Source organism: Girardinichthys multiradiatus, chromosome 14, assembly GCF_021462225.1.
Source record: "Girardinichthys multiradiatus isolate DD_20200921_A chromosome 14, DD_fGirMul_XY1, whole genome shotgun sequence".
Taxonomy (NCBI): domain Eukaryota; kingdom Metazoa; phylum Chordata; class Actinopteri; order Cyprinodontiformes; family Goodeidae; genus Girardinichthys; species Girardinichthys multiradiatus.
This window is the reverse complement of record NC_061807.1, coordinates 36,127,694-36,144,456: the sequence shown is the minus strand read 5'-3', so window position 1 is coordinate 36,144,456 and position 16,763 is coordinate 36,127,694. Positions and strand designations below refer to the sequence as shown.

The 16,763-nt window shown below is 39.2% G+C and overlaps 1 protein-coding gene across 1 annotated transcript; it reads left to right on the top strand.

Moving 5' to 3' along the window:
- The first annotated feature begins 218 nt into the window (after nt 1-218).
- si:cabz01074946.1 (SLAM family member 9) lies at nt 219-13,165 on the top strand. Its single transcript, XM_047386083.1, has 8 exons — nt 219-485; nt 5,543-5,752; nt 5,832-5,945; nt 6,161-6,430; nt 8,675-8,785; nt 11,185-11,217; nt 12,936-12,973; nt 13,075-13,165. The coding sequence occupies exons 1-6, from the start codon at nt 452-454 to the stop codon at nt 11,214-11,216; spliced, it is 771 nt and encodes a 256-aa protein (XP_047242039.1). The 5' UTR covers nt 219-451; the 3' UTR covers nt 11,217; nt 12,936-12,973; nt 13,075-13,165.
- Nucleotides 13,166-16,763: the final 3,598 nt, after the last annotated feature.

The following is a 16,763-nucleotide window of genomic DNA, read 5'->3' as shown; positions in this document are numbered from 1 at the left end:
ATGTTGTGTTTTTTTATTTGTTGTTGTGCTTAGTTAATGTTGCGTTTTTTGAAATGTTGTTGTGTTTTTTGATTTGTTGTTGTGCTTAGTTAATGTTGCGTTTTTTGAAATGTTGTTGTGTTTTTTGATTTGTTGTTGTGCTTAGTTAATGTTGCGTTTTTTGAAATGTTGTGTTTTTTGATTTGTTGTTGTGCTTAGTTAATGTTGCGTTTTTTGAAATGTTGCTGCGTTTTTTTAAATGTAGTTGCGTTTTATAATTTATAGTTGTGTTTAGTAACTTGTTGATGTAGTTTGCACTTCTGGAGAACTGACAAATATATACTAACTTAAAAATGCCATTTAGCTCTGAAGAGTGTGCGCTGTTTTCTGTTACTTCTCTAGGGAAGTAATATAAAGGAAGTTGCCTTGCCTTCCTATAAGCCATCACTGCGTTTTGTGTGACGGTGCAGCAATGAGACTTATAATCGTCCTTCTATTATTTCAAGGTAGGTACTTGTACTTATAAAAGGTTTTGGAAAATATGATGTCAGTTTTCAAATACATGTTAAAAAAATGTAATATGATGGTTCAGAACAAAAAAAAACAGAAGACCTACTGAAGCTAAAATGTCAGGCTAAACTTCAAGCTCACGACGTCTAAGCTTAAGTGGTGATCCTACTGTTGTCACAAAATTAGTATAGCTACCTTTTGAAAAGAAAGGACATGATTCGTTTGATGGGTAATTCTGCTCATGAACATGAAAAAAGGAAACATGGTCAAGGACATGTAATGTGAGAATTTGTGTGTTGAGCTTCAACTGCAAATGCAGCTGAATCTGTCTTAATGTCTATATCCGTTTTACTAAGAAGTGACACTTCTCCAGTTTGAGTCTCTGTGGGCAAATGTTTGTTTTCTCATTCATCACTGATCCAAACGGAGTAGTATAGTAATAAAATATTGAATATTAAAAGTCTCATTCACAAGTATCTCCTCAATTATCATCAAAGTGCCTAAAAATTTAACCCTTTACATTCGTCCACATTTTATTGAGCTACTTTATTCAGTGTATCTTATTTGGACTTAAGGTGACATACCAACACAACGTAGTGTGGTGGAAGGGAAATAATACATGATTTTGTATTTTGTTAGTTACCCTCCACATGTAGTGTTTATAGTGTAGAACCAAACAGGTGATGTTTTTTAATCTGACCAGAGCATCTTCTTCCCCATATTAGTTCTGTCCCATGGCATTTGGCAAAGTTTACATGTGACTTAATACAAATTTGTTTCTACAACTGCTTTCTTCTCGCCTTTTTTCCTAAGTTTGCATTTGTAGTGTTGACAGATTCTCAGTTTCTGTGAGATTAGGTGAACGGTACCAGTACCAGGTACCGTTCACCAGGTACCAGGGGAAATATATAGTCGACATAAAGAAAAAAAGTGTAATTGTTGCTGCTGTTAATAATGATTTAATTTATAATGCTCTGTAATCTACATTTTACAATATTGGAATCAATACATAGCCTATATAAGCTATGTATAATTCTAATATATAATCCATAGGCTAAAATATAATGAATGTAATACAAAATGTGATTTTGAGCTTGGTTGGCTAATAAGAAATTATTTGTTGTAATAAACATATGTGCAATAATGTTGGGATTATGAATATTGATTAATTAATATTTATCAATAATTATCATAATTTGACCAAATTAATTTCTTAACCAAAAATCCTTATTTATGAATCGACATCAGAGATGTCCTCTGGGATTTTAATTGTGGCTCAAAGCCCTTGATAATTACAATTATCAAATTCTCAGTAATAGTTGATAACTATTACTAGATGTCACTGTTTAATCAACCGTTTCTGCCGAAATGTGGGTAACTTTTACCTTATTTTGACTGACAAATCACTCTTGCACAAAATAAACACAAACGCCTTCTCTTTATCTATGTGAATATTTATTAAATCAACAGCCCTGATACAACCCGATCTTCCGATTCAATAATCTTCACCTAATCAAACATGCAAAGTTCTACACAAAAAGGGTAAAATATCTAACTAAACAAAATAAAAACAGCAAGAAGTGTGTATGAGATCAAACCAGCAGTTATGGCAAAATTACAAGAGGAGTATGGTGTTGAACGAAGCTTTGGGAGGCCAAAGTGGGCCCTCCCAAAGTGTAGCTCAGGGGAACACAGGCCATCATAAAACTTCCCCCACACAAAATTGTAAACCCAGAGGACAAAGGATAATAAAATCTTTTGGCGGCAAGCCAGTAAAGCACGAAGTTGAAGACAAAGAAAATGGTTGATTTTCACCATACTGTTATTATAGCAGTTCAGTTCCGCAGCGCACCTGCGTTCAGGTATTCCAGACAGTAAAAACACAACTTGCGAGACTCGGCGGCCTCCAAAATTCAACGGCAGTCAAGTTTCAAAAAAAGGTTGCATGCACATACAATTCAGAACACATTAGACTATAAGTGGCAACTCTAAATCGCACTATGACCTACTCTATCCTGCCCACGCTATTTCTAATAAAGAAATAAAAATAAAAGGATGGATTTTACTTGTCGTTGTCTCCTCTGAGCAGAGGGAGAGAGAGAGAGAAAGGGGTTGAAGAGTTCCACGCGTCCGTGGATACTCAGCAAAGCAGTCGGTTTTTTCGTCCTTTGTGACCTCCTTGGCAGAAAGGTGAAAAAATATGACAGACCGTCACTAGTCGACTGGAACAAAAAAAAAAACAAGGACCAAAAATTGCATCTCCTTGAAAACTCTGTGTTTTTCTGGTTACGTGTTAAACCCACGTCTTCGATCAGTAAAGTTGAAAACTTACAAGCCTTCTTATTCCTGTAACCTTAATTCGTTTAGTTTTCTGGTGTTGTTTAGTTGACTGTGGCATCAGAGCTGCAACGCCCCGTCCTATCAGCCGCAGTGGCCGCTGGGATTTGTAGTAGCGGACTGTCCTGGGATACAAAATGGCCGATCATGCCGGAAGGCATGCTGGTGTCCAGCAACTTACAAATGGTCCAATATTAAGCAAAACATGGTCCAACAATGTAATGTAATGCAGTTTGCTGTCTGAAGCTTGGGAAATAGATTTATAACACCAAACCTGTTTAAACCTCACAGCTTTATCCCATGCCTGACCAGTTTGTTATTCTTGGTCTTCATGAGGCTGTTTGTTCACGTATGTTTTCTATTTAATGCTCTGAGGCCTTCACAGAACAGCTGGATTTATACTGGGATTCAGATCAAATTCAGAATGGTGTTGTTGTCACAGACAAACCTAAAATAGTGGATCACTTTAACAGACATCTTATGAAAGTTGGCTGTGCCTTCAAGGACAATTCCAGCTCTATTTGCTCTCCTATCAGTCTTCCACCAGTCACTGACGTCACGTCCCCTCCATTTTTTTCAACCCTTGACTGATGTACTAGAGGAGCCACTCAAATTGGATATTCACATAGCTTCCATCTGGAAGGTCGGATTTCCCCCAAATTTTAAATGGTTCACGTTAGATGAGAACTCTGTGTGTCCGAACATCATATGACATGTTGCTCACAGTCCCTCCTAGTGGCGATGTGTGGAATTGAATAGCAGCCTCGTTGGTCATGCGCAGGCAGCGATGCCAGGCTCCCGCGGTCGCTGCACAGGCCGAGTTACGCAGAGGTGTGAGGGCCTTCAATGCTGCTTCCAGCTTTAATTTAGTGTCGTTAGCATCTTCAGGACACAATCTTAAATGTGCAGAGGAGCAGTTTGCAGCTGAGAGTTAACAGGCCGATATGAAAGTCAGCTTTACTACATCTTGGGCTGAATCTCTGGTTAAAGTGTTAAATGTTTAATCATGATGGTGTTCTTTTCATGAGGGGAAATAAAGGACATCACTTTGGTCTATCATGGTAATGAAAACATGAGATAAAATGCAAATCAAAATGCAAAGTGAATTTTGGCAAAAAAAAAAAAGAAAACAACACGATTCCAGATGGTAGGAATCTAAAATAAGCTTCCTCGGTAAGCTTTCTGTGTCTTGTCCTTATGGTGGTGATAGTGGAGGTGGTGGTATACCTGGTGTGGGTGGACAGGTTACTTTCTGGTTTCCTGCTGTCCCTTTGGTGCTTTTGGTGCTTAAAGGAAATGAATGCATTCTTCACTGTAACAAAGCTGTCTCTTTGTAAGTTTCTTTCGTGGATTAAGAATATTCCTGAACTTTAACAGGGGAGATAGAAAAATGGCTGTTTATATAGGAAATGTAAGTTTTTCATAAACTAATCCAACAGCTAAACCAGTTTAGAAATACAGTATCTATCTAACACGTGCATGAGGTGAAACCCGTTCAGTTGCTTACTGACTCAAATAGTGAACCTGCTAATATGGTAAACTGGTGCATTTAAACATCTAGACTTGTTCTTATAAACCATACATCAGTTCAAACCAAGTGTAAGAATGGGAAGAAAAGTGGATTTAAATGACTTTGAATGAGGTAAGGTTGTGGGTCTGAGTGATTCAAAAAATGTTTACTGTATCTAATGGGATTTTTACACACAACCATCTCTCAGATTTACACACGATTAAAACATTTTTTCCAGTGGAAGTTGTGTTGAGGAAAATGCCTTGTTCGGGTCAGAGGGAAATATGATGAATCAAATCAATACAAATCTTTTTATAGAGCGCTTTACACACCCAAAGTGACCAAAGTGCTGTAGAGGTCCATAAAACAAAGAAAAAAAAAAGAACATACAACATCAAGATTGAAATAAAAAAGACTATTAATAAAACCAGTTTGATGCTCCTGCTCAACTCGCATTAAAAAACAAATTAAAAAGATTATAATCCACAAAACAATGAAAAGACAATTTGTACTTTTTAAAACCAGACTCCAGAGGAAATACAAAGAGAACAAAGGGGATTCTAAGATGGACCTCAAATAAAAACATTTAACAACCAAGGTATGTAGAAAACCATCTCTGAACACACGACACTTCGAACCTCAGGGCAGATGAGCTGCTGTTGCAGAACACCTAACTGGGTGACACTACTGTCAGCTAAGAACAGGAATCTGAGGCCTGAATTGAAATAGTCTCAGAATTAGACAAAATGGATTACATAAATACTTTGTCCAATGAGTCTTGATTATACTTGGAAAATTCAGATGCTAGGATCAGAATTTGGCATAAACAATGTCAAGGTGTGAATCTATCCACCCTTGTATCAATGGTTCAGTCCTCTGGTGGAGGCATAATGGGATGGGAGAAGTATTTTTTATTTTTTGTATATGCCTGGGGAAGTGGTACCAAACCAAGACAATGTTTCTCTTCACAAGATTTAAATTGGAATTGAAGAAATGACTAACAAAGCACAAACTAATTTAACACTGTTTTATTAATTCCTCTGTTCTGCTTTAAAAAATAAAACTAGTGAGATGCAGACCAGATGGCCAGAATTGTTTTTATATTCTTGACACATTTAAGTAAAAGGTCACTCTAGAATGTCTGTATTTAGGGAACCTGAGGCACATGAAGCCATTCAACTGATCCTTGTTAAATTATTCCTCCAGGGGTGCAGGGTAAGGAACTTGGCAAAGTCTCAGGTTACGTAGGTGAAACCATTACCTTGCCATCAGGAGCTGACCCATCATGGACTCTATCCAGAATTGACTGGTCAATATTCAGCAACACCACCTGGATTGCCACCTTTGACAATGGAGGTATCAATACTGACCGTCGCCCAGAATACAAAGGGAGGCTCAAACTTGACGAACACTCAGGTAAAATGAAAATGGTCACCTGGAACAATACAAAGAAATGTTAATTTCTCTGTTTACAGTGTTTACTCTGTTGCTGCAGGTAATTTAACCATTCAAAGTCTGCGTCAAAGCGATGCCCTGGAATACACAGTGGAGTTCCTCAATAAAGAACGTCAGAATCAGGATCAAAACAAAATCAGGCTAATAGTGAAACGTAAGTGTTCAGGCAAAATACTGAGCCTTGCTTAGCCACTTTTAATTTGTCATACAAATGTTTTTATTGTTTTAAACACTGTTTAACAGCATCCCATGATTCCCTATTAACTTTTTTGTAGTCATTGCATCATTTTAGATATTTAAATAGCTTACTGGTTTCTGTGATCATGGATTCATGTGAACAATCAACCTTTTAATAAATGATGATTGCAGAACACCTCAAGCAGCCGACCATAACGGTGATCCAGTCTACAGAAACAGAAGCAGGCTGTACCTTGGTGCTCAATTGTTCTTCGCCAGATAACGGTGTTAACTACTCCTGGGAGATTAAACCGTCATGTCGTCATAGCAGCAATATTTCTTGGAGTGGAGCTTCAGAGCTTTTAGCATTTTGTCAGACATCAGCAGATCCTGTAAATGTCACTTGCACCGCCAGGAATAACATGGAGACTGCATCAAGCGATTGGACATCAAAGTGTAAAGGTGAGTTTTTATTAGTTGGAACTTACTGTTATTTAATGCCATGCAAAAGATGCCTCAAAGACATTAGCTGTAAACCAAAAGGTTAAGTTAGGAAAGTATGCAGTTGACAGATATTTAGATAAACTTTTTTAAATGATTGGCATTGTATTGGTGCAAAGAGGATTGGGCGGCGGACGAAGTTGGACACCTCGGCGGCCTGATCTCCAGATGCTTAGGCTGGCTCTAGGGACGTGGAATGTCACCTCACTGGGGGAAAGGAGCCTGAGCTTGTGCGGGAGGTCGAGAGATATCGACTAGAAATAGTCGGGCTCGCCTCCACGCACAGTGTGGGCTCTGGAACCCATCTCCTTGAGAGAGGCTGGACTCTCTTCTACTCTGGAGTGGCCCACGGGGAGAGGCGGCGACTTGGGGTGGGTTTGCTTGTTGCCCCCCAGCTCAGCCGTCTCGTGTTGGGGTTTACCCCAGTGGATGAGACGGTCGCATCCCTGCACCTTCGGGTTGGGGACAGGTCTCTGTTGTTTCGGCCTACGGGCTAGGCGGTAGTATGTAGTCCCCGGCCTTCTTGGCGTCCCTGTCCGGGGTGCTGGATAGTGCCCCTCCCGGGGACTCCATTATTTTGCTGGGGGACTTCAACACCTATGTGGGAAATGACAGCGACACCTGGAGAGGCGTGATTGGGAGGAATGGCCTCCCCGATCTGAATCCCGGTGGTGTTTCGTTATTGGACTTCTGTGCTAGTCACGGATTGTCCATAACGAACACCATGTTCAGGCATAAGGGTGTCCATCAGTGCACTTGGCACCAGGACACCCTAGGCAGGAGGTCGATGTTCGACTTTGTTGTCGTATCGTCAGACCTTCGGCCGCATGTTTTGGACACTCGGGTGAAGAGAGGGGCTGAGCTGTCCACTGATTACCACCTGGTGATGAGTTGGATCCGCTGGAAGAGGAGAAAGCCGGACAGACTTGGCAGGCCCAAGCACATAGTGAGGGTCTGCTGGGAACGTCTGGCAGAGCCCTTGGCCAGGGATGTATTCAACTCTCTTCCTGTACGCCTTCCTCGGGAGGTGTTCCAGGCACGTCACACCAGGAGGAGGCCCAGGGGACGGCCCAGGACACGTTGGAGGGACCATGTCTCTCGGCTGGCCTGGGAATGCCTTGGGCTCCCCTCGGAGGAGCTGGAGTAGGTGTCTGGGGAGAGGGACGTCTGGGCGTCTCTGCTGAGTCTGCTGCCCCCGCGACCCGGTCCCGGATAAAGCGGAAGACGACGAACGAACGAACGGGCATTGTATTGAAAAAGTATGCAGTGTTGCAATGTTGTGTAAAGCGTGAAGCGATACAGAGACACCCAAGATGGATTCTGTCAAGGCTGTTAATGGGGCCCTTTGCATTAATATGCTTGAATACAGCACTCTGTGAACAGCTTGTTTCTTTAGCAATGACCTTTTGTGGCTTCACCTCTATAATGAGGGTGACATTGGCTGTCAGCTGGGCAACTCTTGAAAGAGTTTTACTTTTTTAAATTGAATTATTGAAAAAAAAAACATTTTAATTATATTTGTATAATATATATGATGAAGTGCTACTGATTGTGCCATCATGAGCTATACGGTGGCGCACTTAGTAGCACTGTTGCCTTGCAGCAAGAAGGTCCTGGGTTCCACTCCTGGCTGGGGGTCTTTCTGTATAGAGTTTGCATGTTCTCCCTGTGCATGCATGGGTTCTCTCTGGGTACCCCAGCTTCTGCCCCCAGTTAACCTAAAATATGACTTTTAGGTTAACTGGTCTCTCTACATTGCCCTTAGGTGTGAATGAGTGTGTGCATGGTAGTTTGTTCTGTGTGTGTCTGTGTTGCCCTGCGACCTGTCCATGGTGTACCCTGCCTCATAGACTGCTGGAGACCAGCTTCTCCACGACCCACTATGGAAGAAGTGGTATAAATATTGACTGACTATATTCCTATTATTGGGATGCATCTATATCATTGTGAAACAAACTTACAGGCCAACTTTCCAATAGCATTTTTTTAATGCATTATTTAAACTGATTCTGATACACAAATAGTCTGTCTGAATATTATATTTATTAACTATACTGAACTATATTGACTATATTGACTATAACAGTATAGTCAATAAACATCTAATAGAAAGTGTTTCCTTTAATTTGTCAATATAAAATACTGCTTATTTAACATGTAACCTTCTGTATGTTTTACACTGTTTTCACCATCTTTTTTATTTAGGTCCAGATAAAACACATACATCCAGAGACAGATGTGGTCTGGTATTTTTCTTTGGATTTCTTATTGGAGCAATGGTCATGGTTGCAGGGGTTTTGGGTTACCGTTTTAGAGGTGAGAGAAAAACATTCTTAATATTTATATAATTTTTACATTCTTTCGCTACATTCGCTTACATTCGATCGCTACTTTCTTTGTAGCGATCATTGACCACGCAGAGAAAACTATTTGAAGAAAAAAAACAAAAATTAAACTAAGAAATTAATTGTCTTCAGGCACAAAGAAGGAAACATCACCAGGCATTATCACACACAAATAATAACATTTGTTATTTGCTGTTTTCATATTAAAAAAATTGAACCCCAATGAAGAAGGTGGGATTTAAAGTAAGGGGCAAAACAGGTACTGCAATGTTAACAAATGTGGAACATGTGCATACTGTACTGAAAAGAAACCAAAAATGCAAATCTGTTTGGTTTGGTGAGACAGTTTTTTTTTAAATGTAAAAACAGAACATAATTTAAGAAGAAAATCACAAGAAGAAATCAAAAATTATCTTTTAATTTTTTGTTTCAAAACTTGCATCCCTCGTATTTAAATGTAACATGCTACAGAGTCCCTGTAGTCGTATTCGCTTTTCAAAATGGAAAAGACAAGAGAACATCTAAGACAGATGTGATTGGCAAAGGTGGTTTCTTACAATAATAAATTAATTCAATATGTACATGTTTTTTTATATTACTTTATATCCATTTTAAGTTTCATGCTTCTGCTTAAATGTCCACTTCACCATAAAAGGTTTGTCTTGAAACACATAACTCCATAATGTTCACTGTTAATTTTATTTTTTATGTAGTGATATATAAAAGAATTAATTATGTATTTATGTAATTATGTATTTACAATCACATTGTTTTTTTGGACCAAAAGAAGGATTGTGAATTCCATTTTTTTTTTACTTTTTCACATAATTTCAGTTTGAGACATTTCTGAACCGAAAGTTGTTGGGGAATATTTTGTGTTTGCAGTTTTCATGTTCCTCCTTTGACTATGTGGGTTTTCTGTTTAATAAGTGAAACCTCTGGCTCAGGCTTTGTCGTTCGTATAGCTCTTGTATCAAACCAATGCAATAACCCAAGTCTTTTATCCAAGTGGAACTGTGCTTTCTCTACCCAGAACCAGATTTAATGAGACATGCTGCAAACACTGCTTTAAAATTCCTGCTGCAAACCACCCAGAACATAGATAGCTTGATTCACCGCAGATGTTCATTTGAAAATGTCTAAAGGCTTTCTGAAACAATAAAATGATTTCTATTTAAGTAGGAGTTGTCCCTGATCACAACAAATGCCCAAGGAATTTTAGATTAGGCAATAGCTGATGCTGAATCCCAATCTGATAATACATTAAAGTAAAACAAAAATCAGAGCCCAGTGCATGCTAGCTTTAAAATGCTATAAATTAACACTACATGTCATCAGTATTACACAAGTTGTATTATTTAACTAACTTGATGTTCATGCTATAAGCCTCTGTGAACATGTCACATAAAACTTGTATAGATTCATTATTTGTTTCTAAAGAGACTGAATACCTAACTCCACACAAGCTGCTAAAGTCGCTAGTAGCTCCCACTAATCAAGTTTGCTAAGGTTATAGGCCAATGCTAGCATATTTGCTCTCTGTTTTGATATGACACAATCAGGGATGGTTCGGCTTGTAACATGGTTCCGTGCGGTTCCAGCTAACTGTGTTGAGATGAATCTCCTTCTCCTGCTTTATAAGCTTAGCACTTTGCTCTGACCATTCAACTGTGCATTTCTAATTTACATAGACAGCTGTGGGGATTCTGTAAGCACAGCACGCAGATTATAGACAGACAAGAATCAGCAGCAGATAATAAACTTAGATTGTTGGGAAAACTCCATATTTATCAGATAAACACAATAAGGTGCACTACCTATAATATTTGTTACTAACCACCATTTTTCTGTAAACAGATAAAGCATTGGGTGCATTTTATACCACATTATCTATACTGCACTGATGCTCATTGTTTGTTCTATGGTTGTAAGTTGCTTCAGCTGAAAGCTTTTGCTAATGAATAAATACTGTTTTGTCTTGATTATATCTTTCATTGAAATGTATTTATGTGTTAAATGTGACTTGTCATACAGGGGTTGGACAATGAAACTGAAACACCTGTCATTTTAGTGTGGGAGGTTTCCTGGCTATCCTGCAAGAAGAATGGCTTAAAATCCCTCTGACCACTGTGCAGGACTTGTATATGTCATTCCCAAGACGAATTGATGCTGTATTGGCTGCAAAAGGAGGCCCTACACCATACTAATAAATTATTGTGGTCTAAAACCAGGTGTTTCAGTTTCATTGTCCAACCCCTGTATTTAATTATTAATTTCAACTTATAGTCTGGTTGAGTTCAACCAGACTATAAGTCTAACTGTCTTTTTGGGTTTGGTCAGCCATATACTTACATTTAATTTTAATTTTAGGTAAGATCAATAAAGCGTTTCAGCTGTTTTGAGGTATGTAACCAATTTAGCCCCATATAGTTACATAATTATATACAGGTCCTTCTCAAAATATTAGCATATTGTGATAAAGTTCATTATTTTCCATAATGTCATGATGAAAATTTAACATTCATATATTTTAGACTCATTGCACACTAACTGAAATATTTCAGGTCTTTTATTGTCTTAATACGGATGATTGTGGCATACAGCTCATGAAAACCCAAAATTCCTATCTCACAAAATTAGCATATCATTAAAAGGGTCTCTAAACGAGCTATGAACCTAATCATCTGAATCAACGAGTTAACTCTAAACACCTGCAAAAGATTCCTGAGGCCTTTAAAACTCCCAGCCTGGTTCATCACTCAAAACCCCAATCATGGGTAAGACTGCCGACCTGACTGCTGTCCAGAAGGCCACTATTGACACCCTCAAGCAAGAGGGTAAGACACAGAAAGAAATTTCTGAACGAATAGGCTGTTCCCAGAGTGCTGTATCAAGGCACCTCAGTGGGAAGTCTGTGGGAAGGAAAAAGTGTGGCAGAAAACGCTGCACAACGAGAAGAGGTGACCGGACCCTGAGGAAGATTGTGGAGAAGGGCTGATTCCAGACCTTGGGGGACCTGCGGAAGCAGTGGACTGAGTCTGGAGTAGAAACATCCAGAGCCACCGTGCACAGGCGTGTGCAGGAGATGGGCTACAGGTGCCGCATTCCCCAGGTCAAGCCACTTTTGAACCAGAAACAGCGGCAGAAGCGCCTGACCTGGGCTACAGAGAAGCAGCACTGGACTGTTGCTCAGTGGTCCAAAGTACTTTTTTCGGATGAAAGCAAATTCTGCATGTCATTTGGAAATCAAGGTGCCAGAGTCCGGAGGAAGACTGGGGAGAAGGAAATGCCAAAATGCCAGAAGTCCAGTGTCAAGTACCCACAGTCAGTGATGGTCTGGGGTGCCGTGTCAGCTGCTGGTGTTGGTCCACTGTGTTTTATCAAGGGCAGGGTCAATGCAGCTAGCTATCAGGAGATTTTGGAGCACTTCATGCTTCCATCTGCTGAAAAGCTTTATGGAGATGAAGATTTCATTTTTCAGCACGACCTGGCACCTGCTCACAGTGCCAAAACCACTGGTAAATGGTTTACTGACCATGGTATCACTGTGCTCAATTGGCCTGCCAAATCTCCTGACCTGAACTCCATAGAGAATCTGTGGGATATTGTGAAGAGAACGTTGAGAGACTCAAGACCCAACACTCTGGATGAGCTAAAGGCCGCTATCGAAGCATCCTGGGCCTCCATAAGACCTCAGCAGTGCCACAGGCTGATTGCCTCCATGCCACGCCGCATTGAAGCAGTCATTTCTGCAAAAGGATTCCCGACCAAGTATTGAGTGCATAACTGTACATGATTATTTGAAGGTTGACGTTTTTTGTATTAAAAACACTTTTCTTTTATTGGTCGGATTAAATATGCTAATTTTGTGAGATAGGAATGTTGGGTTTTCATGAGCTGTATGCCAAAATCATCCGTATTAAGACAATAAAAGACCTGAAATATTTCAGTTAGTGTGCAATGAATCTAAAATACATGAATGTTAAATTTTCATCATGACATTATGGAAAATAATGAACTTTATCACAATATGCTAATATTTTGAGAAGGACCTGTATATATATAACTATTTATATATAGTTACATAAACGTGGAGTCACATTTTTCTTTATTTTTTTCAGATAAATATTCTCTTATCACCGAACTGAGCTGTCAAATGGTAAGCCTGTCTTTTGGTTTTGTCTGCAATGTAACAAATACTGAGGGGTTTTCAAAATTATCTAAAATGACCAAGTATATCATTTCCTTCTCTCCTTAAAGGAAAATCCCAGCTTTTATGAAGCTGCAATATCATCCTGTCCTTCACAGTTTTGATGACTTCTGCAAAATAAATTCACAAACTTTTACTTTACCTCCACAGACAAGGCACTTCTTTAAATTAGTTTGATGGTGTACTTTATGTGTAATCCAAAGTTCCCCCAAAGAGTTAGTCTTCCTAAAAATGATAGTTTGGGACATTCAAAAATTTGACACAGCTGTTAAGAAAGGAGCAGAATATTCTCAATCCATCTAAAAGACCAGTTTCTTTTAACATTTATTTCTTTTTAGAAACTAGTCTTGTGTAACTCATTTTATCAGAGATAAAAACAACTGAGATAGTTATCATGCCCCATTTCTATATTTTTTTTTTATTCCTCATGAAATGATTTGTTGAGAGATAACTTTCTTACATAGTGTTATACCTTACTTTACCTTTGTTGCCATCAGAGCAGTGCATCTAGATGCTGCTGCGTTTACTTGGGCTCAGAGAAGTCATCTTCAAGCATTTCAGTACAGATTTGGGGGAAGATGGCAGAGGGGGCCAAGTTTAATTGGCTGAGCTTAAAAGCAATCCGTGATAATTGGTTTTACTCTGGAGAAATGGATCTGTGAACAAACTGAGCTCAAACACAAAGGAAAGATTAAACTTGTATTATCAGATTGTAACAATCAAACAATGAAGATTATTCTTTGCACTTTTACACAAGATCCATTCTTGTCAGGACCTCTGCTGCTAATAGTTTTTACACCCTCCTTTGCTAATAGGACAGCAATTAGACTTCTGCTATACCATTGCCAGTGTTAGAGAGACAGACAGGAGGATCTTTCAGCACTCTCTCTAGATCACCCAGATTCCTAAAATGAACAATGCTTATATATGATTACAGTCTGGAGTCTCTAATGGCCATGGAAGAAGTTTGATTTTGTATCTGGTGAACAGTTTCTGTGCTGATATGGCTAAAGGTCTGGGATTATAACCTAAAAAAAAGACAAAGGGGGAAGCTCAATTTCAAGATCGCTGATTCGCTCATTCCGCTGTCAATCAAAAAGGGATTCAGCCTCAGACAGATCATCCAATCATCATGCAGAAGCTGAGCGTCCAGGCCAGCCGAGGCCAGCCCACTGACCCCCAGAGACGCTGAGCGTCAGATGGGCGGAACAAAGCCCAGCATTTTTGCTTCGCTATTGAACTCACTGTTTAAAGTACTGTGAAGCTGCGGGAATGAGTGAGAGGACAGCCGCGTCGTTACCAGTGATAAGAAGTTGATTCTGAACAAAAGTTGAGCGCGTTGTAGCGCATATTTAGTCAATGACATGTACACACAACAGTATATATTTGATCACTTATTTTTTTAGATTTTAGGGGAAGCTGAGCTTCCCTTGCAGTCTTAAAGCAATCGTCACTGGTATGTATGTACAGGTCCTTCTCAAAATATTAGCATATTGTGATTAAGTTAATTATTTTCCATAATGTCATGATGAAAATTTAACATTCATATATTTTAGATTCATTGCACACTAACTGAAATATTTCAGGTCTTTTATTGTCTTAATACGGATGATTTTGGCATACAGCTCATGAAAACCCAAAATTCCTATCTCACAAAATTAGCATATCATTAAAGGGGTTTCTAAACGAGCTTTGAACCTAATCATCTGAATCAACGAGTTAACTCTAAACACCTGCAAAAGATTCCTGAGGCCTTTAAAACTCCCAGCCTGGTTCATCACTCAAAACCCCAATCATGGGTAAGACTGCTGACCTGACTGCTGTCCAGAAGGCCACTATTGACACCATCAAGCAAGAGGGTAAGACACAGAAAGAGTGAAGAGAACGTTGAGAGACTCAAGACCCAACACTCTGGATGAGCTAAAGGTCGCTATCGAAGCATCCTGGGCCTCCATAAGACCTCAGCAGTGCCACAGGCTGATTGCCTCCATGCCACGCCGCATTGAAGCAGTCATTTCTGCCAAAGGATTCCCGACCAAGTATTGAGTGCATAACTGTACATGATTATTTTAAGGTTGACGTTTTTTGTATTAAAAACACTTTTCTTTTATTGGTCGGATGAAATATGCTAATTTTGTGAGATAGAAATTTTGGGTTTTCATGAGCTGTATGCCAAAATCATCCGTATTAAGACAATAAAAGACCTGAAATATTTCAGTTAGTGTGCAATGAATCTAAAATATATGAATGTTACATTTTCATCATGACATTATGGAAAATAATTAACTTTATCACAATATGCTAATATTTTGAGAAGGACCTGTACAACTCCCTTGAGCACTGCCTGCATACAGTGTTTGACCGACGTCGCTTTAAACAGACGGTCCCTGTGAGAACACAGTTGTGAAACGGTGGGGACGGTAATGTGGAGGTAATGTTTCTACTTTGTTCACCGCCAGTGTTGCCAAGTCCGCTTATTATAAGCGACTTTGGGCTTGTTTTCCTCTAAAGTCACTTGCAAATCTCGTGGGTTGCGGTTTTGTTTTTGAACGTGAAGTTTGGGCTTGGCATTCCTTCCGAGTGAAACCCTGTGATTATCTCCCAGCTCCCACAATAAAGCAAAACACAAGTGGTAGATAGTTTGTGCTTTCCACGTCGCTGTTTCCTGGTTATAACTCCCACCAGAGTTGACGGCACACCCGAGCACACTCACGCTAGAGCCCAGAGTGACAGGGAAACGAGTGATGAGACAGCGTCAGAATGAGATGCAGTAATGGGGAAAATATGGGAAAAATTTTAATACAGAGTGGGAGAAAGAGAGAGCACTGCAGAGATGGGAGTCTCCCTTCTGATCCCGCAGTGTGAAATATGTGCTCACCATGCCTTTTCTTTTAAACAGACATTAAAGAAAGATTTTTTCTTGACTATGTTTATTGTCATTTTGCTGTTAGGTTTGTAAAATGCACTTTTCTTTTGATCAGTTGTTATTCAAAATGTTTATGGTAAAAGTGTTAATAATAATTTTGCTTTGTATAATGCCATAATAAATGTATACATTTATGCTGTTTACAAGCGGCCTCTGTTTTACACAGTGATGTAAAGCCAGATAGGCTTCTTTTGGGCTTGTTTTGATAGAGCTGGTTGCTTGTTTCTCTCGTGAGACCTGGCACCATTGATCCCTGCATATTTTCATATAAAAGGAGCTTTATACAGAACCTTGTCTGAGCTGAATACTGTGGTAAACATTTTGTGTAGTCTTGATATGATTGTGTAAAAGGGTTATTTAGATTATAAAATGTTGTAAATCTATTGTCAGTTTTAATCATATTAAAATAATTCTCAACAACAAAATTGTGGCTGGTGAAAATGCGGAGTGGCCACAAACATTGGAAAACCACTAGCCACAGTGGCTGGTGAACAAAAAAGTTAACGTCAACCCCTGATACTGTATATATATATAAAAACTTGGTTACCTGATTTGTTTGTCACAATTCCAGTTAATTATTACACTGTCTATAGCTACTGGCGAGTTTGGGAGAGTGGCTGTTTTGGCATGTATTTCCTTACGTATGAAGATCAACACACATCTATCTAACTTGATATGTTATTTTTTCGTTCCCATTTTGAAGAGCGTGTAAAAGAAATGGTCAATAGAATAGAAATTCTCTGGAATGCCAACACTTTGGCACCATAAATTTTGACAAAACAAAAAACAATTACCTCCTAATATAGGCATTTC